General features: G+C 41.3%; 1 protein-coding gene across 2 annotated transcripts; it reads left to right on the forward strand.

The window, feature by feature from the left end:
• The first annotated feature begins 1 nt into the window (after position 1).
• Positions 2-16,084, forward strand: zufsp (zinc finger containing ubiquitin peptidase 1). 2 transcript variants are annotated; one of them, XM_018665723.2, is made up of 13 exons: positions 2-148; positions 1,711-2,236; positions 2,312-2,413; positions 2,669-2,728; positions 3,925-4,035; positions 4,170-4,279; positions 5,584-5,752; positions 9,732-9,920; positions 10,688-10,853; positions 13,493-13,653; positions 15,161-15,205; positions 15,451-15,671; positions 15,893-16,084. In XM_018665723.2, the coding sequence occupies exons 2-13, from the start codon at positions 1,720-1,722 to the stop codon at positions 15,938-15,940; spliced, it is 1,899 nt and encodes a 632-aa protein (XP_018521239.1). In that variant the 5' UTR covers positions 2-148; positions 1,711-1,719; the 3' UTR covers positions 15,941-16,084. The 2 variants fall into 2 exon arrangements, with proteins under 2 accessions (XP_018521239.1, XP_018521240.1); XM_018665724.2 differs by lacking the exon at positions 15,161-15,205 and having other exon boundaries at positions 8-148.
• The last annotated feature ends 149 nt before the right edge of the window (positions 16,085-16,233 follow it).

A 16,233-nucleotide genomic window follows, 5' to 3' on the forward strand; every position in this document is an offset into this window, starting at 1 on the left:
CCGGAAGTTTTATCATTTTCTGGTGGCGCCTTAAGCGGAATTTCTGGAAAGCACAACGTGCAGGTTTCGGAGCTGCAGAAAGGAAAGTAAAATCCTGGTCGTGTGTTCGGTGTGAACCCTGAACAACCCTGAACTTACAGCGCTGACCGTGAGTAGATATTTCTCATAATTAGACAAAGACAGCGCCTGACTTTAGTCTCGCTCTCACTATGTGAAATACATATGGTCATGTAACGTTGTATGTATCATTTAGATACCCCGGCTGTTTGGTCGTGCTCATCATCTCCCTCATATACCAAGCTCCATTAAACAACCTGCTTATTTACGATCATATTACTTCTGGTAACGTTACACACCTTGTAACGTGTACTGACCACATAGTAGAAACCTGTCTTTTATTTCGGCTCATCTACAGAACACCAAACAGCATACATTTGTGAAAAAGTAGTTAATGTTGTAGAAACTTGTTCCCACAGAGATACATTAAACAGTTTAAATCTGGATGATAAAATCATCACTAAACGAGACATGTTTCCTCTACGTTAACTCTGTATATCTGTTCAGAATCAGCGTTAACGCCTGGTCCTAAACAACTGACACTCCAATAATTTGGTCTCGTTTGTCTTCATGACCATTTAGTTGCTTTAGTAAACGAATTAGATTTTTTAATATGAGGTTGTATCTGCCCATAATAATAAGAGAATGGTAGAAGACTAAAATGTCTTTGTCAGTTAAGGAAACAACGTTTTCAATTCAGTTTTCAGTCAGCCACCAGTGTAGACAAAAAGCACTACAAACAGCCACTCTAATGGAAGACATGGTCAAGCACTTCTTATGTTTGTCACCTCTTAATTATATTCTATCAGAATTGGAATAATTTACATTATTTAGTATTTTGTTTGGTACAGCTCTGTGTGTGTGGGTATAAATCCCTCTGTAATTAGGTAAGGCTAATGATAACTGGCCTCTGGTACAGACAGTGTCACGTAGTGGGGGATCATTTTGTCAGACATGTCAGCTTCTCGATGGCCTCAGCTGCATCTTGTCTTCTGACAGGCAGAGGCAGGGCTAGGTGGCTGGTCTTAGCAGCAGTGTTCTTTTTACATAGGACAATGCACACTTTTGATCTCTTAGACATTTTTTCACCTCAGCTCATACTGTCAAGTGTCTCAAAATAGAAACACACACTCCTGAGCCCTGTCTCTGGGCATAATGGCATACCTCCACGACACATTTGTATAACATAATGTCAGACAGCCAACCCTCAGCATTATTAGACCTTACTACAAGCATGCTGCATGTTCAGTAGCTGAGACTTAGTCCTAGGTTACTGGTCATTTGCTATTGAATGTTCAGGCACTTTTCAACACTTGACAGCATCTGAGCAACAAGGTCAGTGCCATATGTTTGGTGCCCAGCCTTCAGCAGGAGCCTCTCCTGCAGGTTCACATCAGGTCCAACCACACAATGTAGGACCAACAAATAGCCAGTAGGAGTCACTACTGATCAGGACAAGAAAGCTCACCAGCCTCCTCTGTTCTTCTGTGCTGCTGTGAGTCCTCCTTGAATGCCCATACAGCTGAGTTTACTACACCCCAAAATAAACACCATTACAGTAACTTTGTCCTAACAAAAATGCACTTTTCCATACTCAGAGCTTCAGACACAGTTGTGTTGATACATGTACCTGTAACTTGTGTGTGTCTGTAGGCTACAGCCATGCTGACCTGTGAAATCTGTGGTGAGGAGATGATTCTGGCAGAGGACCTGCAGACACATCTCCTCCTCAGCCACCTGGAAAATGACATGCACTGTCCACTCTGCTCCCTGTCTGGAGTGTCCTATGATGAACTCTGTTTCCACATCAGCTCTGCACATCCAGAGAAGCCGCACAGAGAGCTGGGTGCAGCTCACCTCACATCCACTTCAGGCTGCTCAGCTGGACCAAACACTAGTGTAACTGAGAGCGAGAAGCTTCAAATCTCTCACCCGTGCTCAGATGGGGTTAGCAGTGATAGAGCTGGTGAAGTGACACCCCCCAGTGTCTCTAGCGCCCACACAGACATGGTGCAACCTAAACAGAATAGTACACCTGAAAGTGGGTGTTCATCACCTGGGGAAACATGGAGCCCTGAAACCAGACAGGAGTCTGTCAGGCACTGTTATAAACACGATAATGGAGTTAAATCTGAGCACAGCAAAACCAAAGCGACCCAGCTGTCTTCACCAAGAAAAGGTGATTCAACTTTTCTGAACTTAATTACAAAATTTAAAGTCTGCACTGACATGAATTGTCCTGTATTTGTTACAGAGAAGCTGTTCTCCTGCCCCATGTGTTCACTGGTCTGCAGCAGCTGTTTCATCCTGCAGGAGCATGTTGAGTTGCATCTGCAGGAACAGCACTCAGTTGCAGGTAATGTTGAGATTGGCATCTTCGCGGCTGTGTACAGAACGTACAGGTCAGCCACTCTCACCTGTTGTAATCAGCACACAGCTAATCTGCGGGATCTAGTCAGATTTCTCAGCCAACATGAACAGGTTCCACAAATACCAACCGAGTCAGCTGAGATCAGAGGAGACAGAGGAGTTTACTGTTTCTTAAAGTTAAGACACCCACATGTACTGTATGTGCATGATGTATCTGTATTCATGGCTGCTGTTTGTTTAGGGTCAGCACTGGAGGCGTCTTCACCAGCCATGACATCACCATCAGCCAGCAGTCTCTCAGGTGTGCCTCTCACTCAGCTTTCTTAAAGCTCACATGGCACTGTGTTTTTGTTATGGCAGCTGGGTAAGGATGTTACAAGAACAACCAAATGATCTCTCCACTTATACAAGGAGACATAACGTGACATTGTTATTGGCTTGCTGATGATGCAATGGTTTTTTGTACCTGTGACACATTTTATCCACAGAATGGTAATGTTCACCATTTCGATCCAAACTCAAATGTCAGAACAACTATTGGACAGATTTTCAAAACTTTGTACAAACCCACAAAGCTCCTAGATCCTCTGATGAGCCTTAGTTGTTTAGTTGTTGTTTTTGTGAATAGCTAGACAACTGTTGGTCAGATTGTGCCTTTATCACAGTCACACTTCTGTGGTAGACTTCATCTCTCAGATTACCACTCACATTTTCACACTTTGTCTGCATCATCTCTGTCTGGACAGAAGAAACATGAATTAAATAGAAAAGAAAATGAGTCATATGATTGAAATTGATGATAGAGTCACCATATAATTCAAGCCAGACTCTGAGAGGGAGGATTGCTGCTGTTATTATTGATAATATTATTACACCTACAAGTATCACTATTTTTACTGTCTTCATAACAGCCAGTCTGATAGTGCTTAATACCACCATGTATTCAGCTTTTCCTGGCCTCTCTTTCTCTCTCTCTCGCCCATTTCTCTCCTCTCAACCCAACTGGTTAAGGCAGATGCAAGTGTTTCCTCCACTGTAGTGCTGCTCACTGTGGGATCTGTTGAGTTAAGGTCTTGACTTCACTCTGTAAACTGCCTTGAGATAGTGTTTTATTTGTTTTGGTGCTGTACAAATAAAACTAAATTAAGTTGAACTCAAGAAGAAGTAGCTGCCTACTTTCATATTAACTGTGGATGACACAAATGTTGTAGGAAACTCATGTTCAGGTTTCAGTTTGGCCTCACCCTGCCTTAGTGACCTCAGCAGCTGTAGAAGTACAGGAACATAAATGGTGAATACTGTGTCTTTGTCTCCTGTAACGTGTTTTAACACAGAAGTTTAATCAGGAGACGTCCAGTGGAATTTTCCTTTTTGTGATCAAACACTGTGGGTTAACATAATTAAACCTGAGTAGACCAAAGAAAAGACTATTAATCTGTCTCAGTTGTCCACCCTCATGCTATACAAAGCCTCACATGGAGACAATCTGTTCTGTAGGAGAGAGGAGAATGGAGTGTCCCATATGCTCTGTCGTCTGCAGAGATGGCTTCTCTCTACAGGAACATGTGGAACTGCATTTAGACCACGGAGCAGCTGGGAACTGTGCAGGTTGGCGGATCTCCTCCTTTCTACATCATTCACTCAGTTCTCGCTATTGTATTTTAAGTCTTCACTACAGTCTTGATCTGATCCTCACTCAGCTTATGAGCTCCTAAACTTTTGGTTTGCCTGTGTTGCTGCAGGGAGTCCTGGCTCAGACCTGAAGCTGGCCATGCAGCTGCAGCGAGAGGAGGAGCAGAGGAGGAGGCAGGAGGAGGCCCAGCAGGAGAGCGAGGAGTTCAAGAAACTGCAGGTCTGGATTATACACTGCAGAACACCTACTGTGTTTAGATTTCAAATTCATTAGCAACTATAAGGGTAAAGTGGCAACTTGCAGTATTAATGAGAACAGTGTAAAACTGTAGTGAGGTCATTGTCTTGCTGCCCCATTCAAACATTTGAAGTACTGTGTATATAAGGACTGCAGTTCCTTCTTTTATCCAGTCTGGCTGGAAAATCTAAAAATCTAAAAATCAGGTCTTTATCATTGTTTTAGTTGTTTCAGTGCCGTGGTGCAAAGAGCCAAAACAATAGAACACGTGTCACTGTCTGAATACTTATCCATCCAACCCAGAAGTCACACAGAGCAAAAAGACACTGGAGCTTCAACTCAACTCGTTTCTAAATTGTTGAACATATTCAGATCACAGCAAAGCAGTTTCTACAGGAGTGTTGCTTTTATAAGTTGTAACAGTATAATTGACATCTCAGGTGATAATGTGTAATAATGACAAATCCAATAATACAGTGAGACAACTGGTCCGTGTGTCAGGCACAGTAAATGTGCTGCTCTCAGTGTTTCACCACAGGCCACCACACAGATGGATGTAGACAGATCAGACGGTATTTAGGCCCAGTCACTCTACACACTTTGTGTTCCATCCATCAGTCCACTCAATAGCCCACAATGACAAAGTGAAAACATGTTTTTTTCTTTTTTTAATTTATTAAAACTCAAAAACTGAAATTGTTTAGAAAAAATTCAGACTCTTTTCTGTTGCACTTTAGATTGTGGTCAGACGATATGCATAAACATCATATTGTGATTATCTTGAGAGATTTTGTGATTTGAGTCTTGAAGAATCGTTGAATCACATTTTCACTGAAAAAATATAAAAATGTGATTTTTTTTTTTCTGCGGTCCATACCAAACAAGCATGTTCCCTCACATCTGGAGAATAGGGAGTGTCTGTGTAACACCTCAGTGATTTCATTTGAAATGTTATGTTGTGACACATTTTACTTTTATCAGAAAACTGCAGCTCCTGTGATTTGGATGTTGCACTTGGTCGTACTGATATGTCAGTATTTTGATGAATTGTATTTTGTTCAGTCCTGTTTCCAACCTAGTTTAGTAGTTGCCTGATGTTGTGTCTAAACAGCCACACATTATCCTGATTGTTCCACTGTCATGTGTGCACTGTCTGAAGCCTGTGGTTCCACTCTGTGTGCATGTGATGCAGGAGCACATGTGTGGGTGTGTGTGAACTCTCAGTCTTGTGCCTTCACAAGACTGCAGTCCATTAAGCTGACCTGTGTGGTATGTTGACTGTGCAGAGGCAGTTTGGTCTGGATGGCAGAGGGGGCTATTGCAGACAGATTGAGAAGACCATGGAAAGAGCTGTGGCCAGAGGTCTCATGGCCCCCGCAGAGTTCCACTGTAAGAGGGCTGAGATGATGGAATCCCTGGCTTCAGGGGTTGATGATGGCAGAACTAGAACTCAGGGTATGTTTTTGCATGTCCCACAACCATCACTCAGCAGAAACAACACAGACAGACTGCTGGTTTGTAGGAATCCATCAACATTTAGGCAAGTCAGTCATTCATTACAGTCATACCTGTGTCCCTATCATTGACATTTCATACTAACACAGCCTAATGTTATAATAGTAACACAGCTGATGTCGTTACAGAGCCTGTAAAAAAATGCAGTGCACTTCACTCAGTATCCTGTATGTAGTTGATCTGATGTATGAATATGGAAATCTACTGCTGTTATATTTTTTTACTTTCCCCATTGCTCCTTAACAGTGGAACTAAGAAAACTAGTCCCTGCTCACTCAAAACAAAACTCATTAAGGTAACACTCTCACTCACTGTGTTAGTGCCTGATTCATACAATGCTCTATTATGAGCTGCTGTCCACTTAAATATTTTGTGTAACTTTACACTTTGCCTTTACCAAGTAGCAGACACAGTCACATGAGATTTTTGCACATTTTACTAAAGGACTGGTCAGCTACTTCTCAAGTCTGTCCTGCTCATTGATCAATAACATGGGCCACGATGAACTCATACAGCTAAATATATCAAAATGATAAATATCTCAGTAGAAATGGTACATCTGATTGTGACTGCATCACCCAACCCTCTGTTTTCCTTTAATCAGCATCAGTAAAGTCCACATGGTTTGACATATTTTATAACACAGACCTCAAGTTTCCACCTGAGTGGGATGAAGATGTTCAGAAGTGTTTGCAGGAGTGACTCTCAGTCAATAAGATGATGTGTGTGACTGTGAAAGTATGAGGGACATAAGAATTGGGGCTAAAATGGACTGCCTTGTTTTTTTTTATCTGCTCAGAAGCCTTGCTGCAGCTGAAGATGAGATGAAGACACCTGTTAGCTCCTAATGATCAGTCACAGTAGTCACAGTGGGAGGATGTGAGGCTGTTAATGACTTCCTTCAAGTCAGAGACTGAGAGAAAAGGCCTGATCTTGAAGAAGATTCTAAGGTAGATGAAGATGGGTTGACAGCTTACTTCAGTACTGGACTGAATATCATCTAGTTAGTTTGCATTTTGCTTTACATGAGGGGGTAATGTTCTCGTTGTCCTCAGCATGACCGTAAAGAGAGCTGTACTGTTAATAAACTGTGATGCCACTATGAGTTTGGATCAGAAGAAGCAGCAGGAGCTAAATTTAGTTCCTGGTGGATATTTCCTGGTGTTAACAAACTGTCCCTGCAGTGGTGATAGTATAGTCTGATGGTTCAGCAACTTTTTTTTGCTGGAATCAGTATTAAGTGGATCTCTTGTTCATGCAGGTATACATGACAAAAGTGGTCATGCCATGTCACGTCACATCAGATCAGGTTGTTGTAGCAGCGTCTCAGATTTTGTGAACTATTAACAGTCTATTGATTTTCTACAAGGTCTAATTATAACTCATTATTTTCTCTCCAGATACAATCTGCTATTAATGTTGCACCAATATCTGAGGTCTTCACCCCTTAATGGCATTTTTTGGTCATTGTTGTTGAACCAGAATAGTATGTGGGTCAGCTGCTTGATGTTTGGTTATCAAGGGTACAAAGTTACAGTGTCCTCCTGTTTTTCCTTCATACAAAATTAGACACTGATTTGAGAGCTATTTTATCTATGACAGAAGAACATTTATTTCCAAATTACATATTTTGCCTCAGTATCTCTATGATTATTGAATTCCTGTGTCACAAGGAATTGTAAGAAATAAATATGTTTTCAGTTCACTGGAATAAAAGACATCTGCGATTGAGTTGAGTCACTGTTAAGGTCTTGAATATTAGGAGGACCAATCAGGTGTCAATAAAAGAAAATATCAGGACTGTTGTGTTTATGTTCCTGCCCATATTTCAGATTCCTTGCATTTGTCAACTCCCTGTTTCTTTATCCTGAACCAGTTCTTCAGCATTCCCTCACCTTTCACAAAATGTTCTTTTACTTACTGTCATTGTTTGGTTGTGGGGATAGGGTGCAGAAATACATTGTGTGTGTAAGGGTGTGTGTGCCTATTAATTTACCTAATCACATAGCTGCTTATACAAACTGCTGTTAGCTCTGCAAATGAAATGATGTTGCAGCTCACTGATACATGCACAGGGAGAAATGTACCGTAGGTCAGTGTGGCACTGTGTGTGTGTAAACTCTCAGCCACAAGAGCATCTCTGCTCCTGTGTTAAAAACATGGTCTTTACCCAGCAGTAGGCTGCATCTTCAAAGGTCTGTCTGTGATCTAACAGATGTTCTCTGAGGGATCAAATGTTTACCTGGATCAAAACCATCATTTAAATTCAACAATTCCCCAGTTTTGAGATCACAGATGGGATTAGCTACTTATTGTAAATGTCAGGCATTTTGCTTCTTGATAAGATTTCTTTGTCAAGTTGGTACAGCTGGTGCCCTGATGCTTTAACAAGAGCAGAGATGTGCGGCAAAAGGTTCAGCTATTTCTGCCAGACACCATTTGGCAATGCACTGTGCTAACCAGTTACATACAGGAAGGTGCACATTCCTGACAGATGATGTGATATGAACAAAGTATTTCTACTGGTTACCTAGTGATTGTCCAAACAGAGGATACAATGATTGTAGCTGTTGTGCATTGTGCGGTGTTTTTGTGTCTGGATGTGTTCACTGGTCCATCATCAACAGCCAGGTCCACAGAAGACACACTTCGAGCTTTATGTCTGTAACACTGATACACAAGATGTTTTAAAGGTCCAACAACCTGCCTGTGTGACTCCTGTTATCTTCATACCCCCACTCCATCTTCTCAGCACTTCATGTAGTCTAGTCTTTAGTTGTAAAACATTAAAACATTTCCCAGTTGAGGGAGAAACATTTCACCTGTTTCCAGTGGTTATACTGAAATGTCATAAAATCCACACTCATAACACTGATGCAGTCATTTTACTTGTAACTTGTAAGTTGTACAGACTGAAGTTTCTGGAGGATGATGAAATGATAATCACAGCATTAAAGGATACTGTGAGGGAGTCAGTTGTTTGAGGAGTGCAGTCATGAACTGTCATATGGGTAAATGATTTATAACTATCTTAATTCATATTAACATTCATATTCCCTTTTCTCAACATCCATGTGTCCATCTTGTCAGCACAGTTCATTAGGTCTGTTGAGTGGTCAGTCATTTAGTCTCCACCATCTGAAAGGATTCATGCACATGCATCAAGTTTAGATGGAAGTCAACAAATATTTGATTGATTTTAGAACAGAGTGGTTACATATCCAAGATTAAATAGACTAGACATCTAAATCCACTGGTTTGGTACTTTGGGTGATCTTGAGGACTTTGCAGCTCAGAGGAAGACTGAGGACGATGAGCAGCTTACATGAACGACACATAACCAAATCTGATGTTTTTAGGAACTTGTGAAAAACAACTCAAACTGTAGTGTGTGAAACCTGTAAACCTGAACAGAGATTTTCATTTTAGACATTTATTCTTACTTGTTCACATTTATTTTAGTCATCATATAAAGCATTGCTTCATTACTTTTAGCTAAAATGTAGTTGAAAAGGGTTTTAATCTCAGTCTGAAGAAATATCAGACAGTGCCTGTTGAGTCTGTGTGTTTGTATGTGTATGTTTCACCTCACAGTCTTGAATGAGTTTATCCTCTCTGTGTGTACACGAAACTCCACTGGGCTTTAAGTGCACATTCTCTACTGAAGCACCTGCTAATTATTACCTCTGTAATTATGGCTATGATAAGAATGTCATTAAATAAAACAATGAAATAAAATTAAAGGAGTAAATAAAGTATTTAAGATAGGGGTTTTGGACAGCATAGAGAATTCCACAAAGATGAACTGATGTTTAAACAGTTCCACAGTCAGATCTGATGGTCTTGGTCTGTGGTGTGCTTGGTCAGTGATGCTAAGCTGAACTTTTGAAACATGCACTCTCTTCTCCTCTCTGTCTAGGTGTGATCAGAGCGTTGTATGAATACTACCAGACTGAATGCAGAGACTGTGTTCATGTGTGGCTGAGTGCTGACACTGACCACTACTGCTCCTCAGTGGGGGATAAAGGCTGGGGCTGTGGATACAGAAACTTCCAGATGCTCATCTCCTGTCTGCACAGAATAGACACATATTCTCCTCTCCTACAAGGTGCACAACCATACTGCACAACACCTGACCTGAAATCAGCATTTATCTGCTCTTTCCTGCTATCTTGCCAACATACATGTCTGATACATACAAGCCTGATAATACACACTGAACTGTTCTCATCTGCACAATAATCGACTTTGCTCCACATCCCATCAGTTAGAGCTGATATTATCTTCAGAATATGACAAATGTGCATCAGATGACCTCCCCTCAGCTTTCACTGACCATTTTCTCTTTAGTTTGTCAACTTAAGCTTCAGTTTTGACAAGAGAGAAGGCCAGTGAAACAGACATGTGGGTGTATAATATAAACATTGCTGGTTAATTCTCTGGTAGCTCATGAAGCTTGGGGTGTGTGATGGCAACCAGTGCATCATGTCTTGTTCTTTGTTCTGGTCTGGCGACACTATTGTTGCAGAGATTAGTATCTCCCTGATTTAGTGGTGTTCCTCCTATAGGACTTTTGACAGTGGGTGAAAAATGAAAAATGACAGCAGGGCTTGACAGACATCACCCACACGCAATTCACAACCAGAGCAGCATTGTACAGCCATTTACAAAGTATGTCAGCATATTTTAGATTTTATTTTAAAAGTGACAGATCACTGAGGAGAAGGTGAGCTATGATGGCAGATAACTAAAGACTGGGAATGAATTAAACGGTAACAACTTTCCTCAGGCTGTTGTGCTTTGTTTCCTCTGTGTCTGCACCTGCACACATTTATTTCTTTCCATTAACTTGACATTTTCAACCTCCTCCTCCAGAGAAGGAAGTGCCTAGTATCCCTCAGGTGCAGAGTATGATTGAGGAGGCTTGGAAAGAGGGACTGGATCCACAAGGTGCATCCCACTTCAACCAGCGCTTGCAGGGAACACGAGCCTGGATCGGAGCTACAGAGATCTACACCCTCCTCACTTCTCTGGGAATCAGGTGAGCAACCTCTGGTTGCATCATGAGGAACATAAGAAGGGTTGGTTGTCAGAGCAATTCTTTGAATAATTATTGATGAATCTGTAAAGCTGCTAGTTCATTGTTTGTACCCCTGTGGTCAAACAAACATGCTGAGTGCATTTCCTTCATCAGAAAGCATTCTTGTCCTCTGCCTTTTGCTGTCAAATCCATCCATTTCTTGCTGCCTTACTTCCACTAATTATGGATGGGTGGAGTAGTGTAAGACCATCTGCGGGAATGTGCCTTATGTAAACAAACAAAAAAATAAATAAATATTAGAGGCCAAAAACTGCAAAAACTGCTTCAAATGCTTTGTTTAAATGTTGGATTAATTTAAAGTGTGTAACATAGGCGCCTCTCTTAACAGAAATTAATAAGATGGTTGGGCGCCAGACAGGCCAGGTATAAACTTATCCACCTATACCTGTCAAATTTATTTTTAGTAATAATTTTTAATCAGAGAGGGCTTGCATCCTAGCTACAAGAGAACAGAAGAAAAGCCAGCCAATAAAGGTGTGATATGTATCTTATATTATTTCACTCTTTCACATCAATGAAGAAAATCACAATTTTCACCTCCAGAAAGAAAGAAAAAGAAAGAAAAAAAAATCAAATCTCACAAATCAAAATCTCATGGGTCAGTCTCATTTTATAGTTCTGTAGCCAGTGGGGTATGAATGCAGGTAAGAGGGGGTGTGAGTCCATGTGGGGTATACAGTCACTTAGGGAGGGTGAAGGTGTGAATGGAAGAATATGGGAAAATGAATCAACTCAGTCCAGTTCTGTTCAGTTCAGTTTAGGGTGTATGTAGGTGTGTGAATGTTTCTGGGTAGAGAGAGGGAGAGGGAGAGCAGAAATGCAGTCAGGTGAGCATGGGAGAAGCCAGGAGAGTTTGGGCAATGAAGGGACTTATCTGGGGTGTGGATGATGAACGTGTCCTCTGACCTGGAGAGAAAAGCCTTAGGAAACCAAGCAGGACAGGTCCGGCAGCTCCAGGGTTCCCTTTTCTCTTCCTACCGTCTTAGTTCCACAGGTTCAACATTCCATCTCAACTCCTCAGGAAAAGACCATGTAAATCCATGTTTTTATCCAAGATACTATTCTTTTTTGTGTTTTCTCTCCATTTCCTTTTTCCTCTCACTCCTCCAGTCTCAAAACCTCCTTCCAGTCTCACTCCTTTGTTTGAACTTCCCTCCCTAATCAGCTCCCAGGTGTGACTCCTTCCTTTACCTTTTCAGTATGTCATTTCCTGTTTCCTTTCACCCCCTTTTTTCCTCCTGCTTCAAGTGTGAAGCCTGGAAAAAAGCAGGAATAAGGCTGTGTGATGGAAAAGAGATGAAGACACCTCTCCACAGGAGAACACAACCAGCAGCAATACTTCAGATCAGAGCTCAAACACTTGAGTCAGCTGATCCATTAGTTCATGAGTCCATAGAGAGAACATTTATCTACAACTGTTTTGACAATTGATATATCTTTGCAATCATTTCTGAAATCTGAGTATACTGTTTTTCATCATAGCCTGAATATCTCTGGGTTTAACTGAGAAAGGAGAATAATCAGTAATGGAAATAACTGTTAGTCCTGCTTCAGACCATAGTTGTAGCTGCTGTGTTAGTGGGCTTGTGTTCACATGTGTTTGTCATTGTGTTCACACTGTCCCGATGAACCAGGTAGATTTCTACATAATCACACTGACCTGCAGCACTTTAGACCAACAGGTTCAGATGCAGCACAGACTTGATTTCATAAGCTGATGTTTCTACAAGAACTCATCTTCTTTAGAGCCTGAAAGAGAAGCAGGATGATATTTGTTGCTTCTGGGGTCAACAAGTATGTTTGATAAGACAATACGTATACTTGTACACAATATTCAGTCGTTGGACTCTGCATTGGTCGCATTCCTCACCCACCACTTACATCAGTAAAGACATAAAAAGACTCACAGAATAAGATCAGTCAGTTCTAGGGTTAAATAGCTCTATAGCCCTACTCTGTGAAATAATGAAGACACTGCTATCCCCAGCTGATAGCTTTAGTGTGTAACCTCCACACTGGGCTTTCCTGTGGCTGTTTTGAAGTAGTGTTCCATTTTATAACACAGATGTTGACGTACTGATCTGTAGGAACACAACAACATGACTGGGCAGAGCTCCACAGTATGGACCAGGGGTGCAAACAGTAGGACTTCAGCATCAAATGATAAGACGACTTGATCAAACAGGTTGAGAACAAATCTGTTGTCTACCCCAAACTGTATGCAAAAACATGAACAAACACACTCATTATCCACAGCATTTCACCATATGCTCCATGTATTGTGGTCACTAAAATGAGTCAGAGGTCTAAATAACTGGCATGAATATTGTGGTTATAAACTACAGCTTTGTTGTACGATGAGTTATCCAGATTTGATCAGAATGGCTTTTCTCAGAAATAAAGGTGCTGAGTGAAATTTTCTCACACATGAGAGGAAGAGGAATATTGTTACAAAGACACAAAAAAACCCCAGATATCAGAATCTGATTCTGGTCACATTTGACTTTAAATCTTTATCAAGCTGGATGTGGTAAAGGATCAGTTAAACACTGAAAAATGCTTGTTCTGTGTGCTTTCAGTGCCCACATCATTGACTTCCACCAGCCAACGGGCTCTGGTAGCACCCACCCTCGGCTGTTTGACTGGGTGAAGCAGTACTTCTGTCAGTCCAGCAGGAACAACAGACTGCCCCCCAGACTCATTCAGACCTCCCTGCCCCCACTTTACCTGCAGCACCAAGGTACAAACACCACCTGCCACGCCCCCTCTTCACACACTGTATACCTTTCTCTAATTGGAAGATGCTCTCAGGTCTGAGCTGATTGGCCAACTCATTAGCATATGTGGAACACCTCTGTAGGTAAACAACCTTGGTCCTCTTGTTGGTCAATATACCAGTAGCAGCAGTCCACTTACACCAACACAAACCTCAGATGGCTTTCAACTGTCCAGTCTTAATATTACACAACTATTAAAAGTATTCTAAGGTGGTGTAAACTGAGGAGAACATTTGCAGTTATTACCCTGTTGATCTGTTACAAGTGTCAGTTCAGTTGAGGGCAGTGTATAAGTCTGTTAACAGTAAGGACAACTGTGTTTTTACTTCAGTCCATGTTCTACCTTTCAGGAGATCTGTGTTTCCCTGAGGGGTCAAGGTCCATTTCATTGCTTGTCCTGGAATGTTTGATCATATCACACAGTCTGCAGCAAATGTAGTTTGCTCATGTTTTACAGAGGTGTAGATGTTCAGACTTTCCATGATTTTGAGCATCTCTGTGAGTCAAACACTGACCTGAGAGACAGCAGCTGACAAAACAGTCTTCACTCATTTACTTACACAGTAGTAGGAGCAAGTGAGCAGACCCTGAGCTGAGATAGTGTTACAAAGCCAAGGTACAGAGTTTGAAAGATGTGACTGGGTCTAATGAAAAGATCCCACTGAGTTGCATTTTGGGAAATGTAGGATCCAGTATTTTTGAAGCATGAGCCATGCCAGTGAGCAAAAAGCTGAATATCTTTGACTTTGCTGCAGTTTTGACCATTCTTTTTTAAAACTATCTCTCATCAATCCTACAACTAAGCTAATGTCTTTTTTCTGCATTAACATGGTTTTGAAAAAGAGACTGAATAATGATGGACATGATGATGCAAAACTACCAGTTAGCTCATTCCCTCTGCCCTGGCTCTTCTCCAAACACTTGCACATCTAAAGTTTTCAGAAACTTGGGGAAGCATTTTAATGGTCAAGTAATCAGGATTATGTCTAATCTCTTCTTCTGATCACAGAGCTCAGGTTTCCTGTTTACACTGATACTCTGAAATCAAGTTGCTGCAGTGTCCAGTTACTCCAGTGTAAAACACACAGTAGTAAACACACTGACTGTGGAGGAGTTCTCATATTTTACACTCTCATGCTGATTCCACTTCTCACATCTGTGTTGTCAAGAGATGTTCCCGTTTCTGAGGAGAGCTTAGGAACTAATGATTCTTTAATCAGGCAGATATTTTTATCACCAGCTCGATACTGAGTTCATCTCCTTGCTGGGGTCTAAGGTCAGGGTGTAGAGTCTGTACACACACTGAACAAAGTGTGGTGACATTTGCAAAATAGTACTTGTATTTGCTTCTGTTAATAATAAAGTCATGTGGGCTGTGACTCTGTAAATTATCCCTGCATGTCTATGAGCTGACCAAATACACATCTGAAGAAAAAACAGATTCCAGTAACTCATCTTTCTTTGTTGTAGACTCTATCCCAGATCCTACATGTGTGTTATTGTGTTCCTATGCAGGTGTGTATATATACATACAGTAAATTTGGTTTGTTTGGTTTTATTGTTGTTTTGTTTTGTTTGAGGCTTGAGGAATAACAACATGTACATGTTAGATTAAAATCAGCATTGTCACTGTGTAAGTAAGCTGACTTCCCTAAAACCGCTGCTGGTTTTTATCAAACAAACAGGAGGAATCAGTGACTTTTTTGGGGACTATTACAACAATGCCTGGTCCCCTCTCCTCACCCTGTGTCTACCCGCAGGACATAGCCGCTCTATAGTTGGCTTGGAGCAGAAGAAGAATGGGAGCCTGTGCCTCCTGGTTCTGGATCCTGGTTCCAAAGCATCAGACATCAGGAAGCTGCTGAGTGGGGACACCATCTCCGCAGCCGTCCGACACATCAGGAAACTCCCCGGCAGCCTGAAGCACAAACAGTACCAGGTGGTGGCAGTACACGGCGTGTTGTCTGCTGAAGAGAAACAGGTGAGCTGACAGCCCTGCTGGGTTTACACTCCAGCCTGCTGAGTACGATAGGTTTAGTTAGTCCTTATTTATAGTCATGCAGACATCCCTAATGAATTTATTAATTAAACAAAGATGTTATTTGAAGATCTTTACAGTCTTTGAATCAGACATTTGTTGAAGTTTGCAGACTACATAGTCTTTATCTGTATATCAGTGCTCTTTGTTGTTTGTTTTTCCAGATTAGCATCTTGAACTCAAGGACATTGTGTGCTGAAAGGATCCCATGAACAGAAACACACTTCCTTATCTCCTCTGTTTGTTTTTACTGTGAATATACATTTCATCTCTCTCTTCAAGCTCTTTAATGTAGTTGTTTACTAATTTGTATAAATTGCACTTTTTAAATGTTAAAAATAAACTTTTTGTTCGTAGTGCTGTCCTGTTATTTCCAGTTAGCAGTTAATGCTGATGGAGCAGAACAACCCAGACTGTCCCGTCCAATAAGAAACATGTCCTCATACACACTCACACTGTGTGACTGATATTACAACAGGGTGTCAACAAACACAGGATCCAGGCA

The sequence above is a fragment of the Lates calcarifer genome, linkage group LG15, assembly GCF_001640805.2.
Source record: "Lates calcarifer isolate ASB-BC8 linkage group LG15, TLL_Latcal_v3, whole genome shotgun sequence".
Classification (NCBI taxonomy): Eukaryota; Metazoa; Chordata; class Actinopteri; family Centropomidae; genus Lates; species Lates calcarifer.

Coding starts and splice junctions, on each gene's coding strand:
- zufsp (XM_018665723.2), top strand. CDS start 1,720: ATGCTGACCTGTGAAATCTGTGGTGAGGAGATGATTCTGGCAGAGGAC. Junction 2,414..2,668: donor GGAACAGCACTCAGTTGCAG/GTAATGTTGAGA, acceptor CTGTTTGTTTAG/GGTCAGCACTGGAGGCGTCT. Junction 13,654..15,160: donor ACTTTACCTGCAGCACCAAG/GTACAAACACCA, acceptor TCTTTGTTGTAG/ACTCTATCCCAGATCCTACA.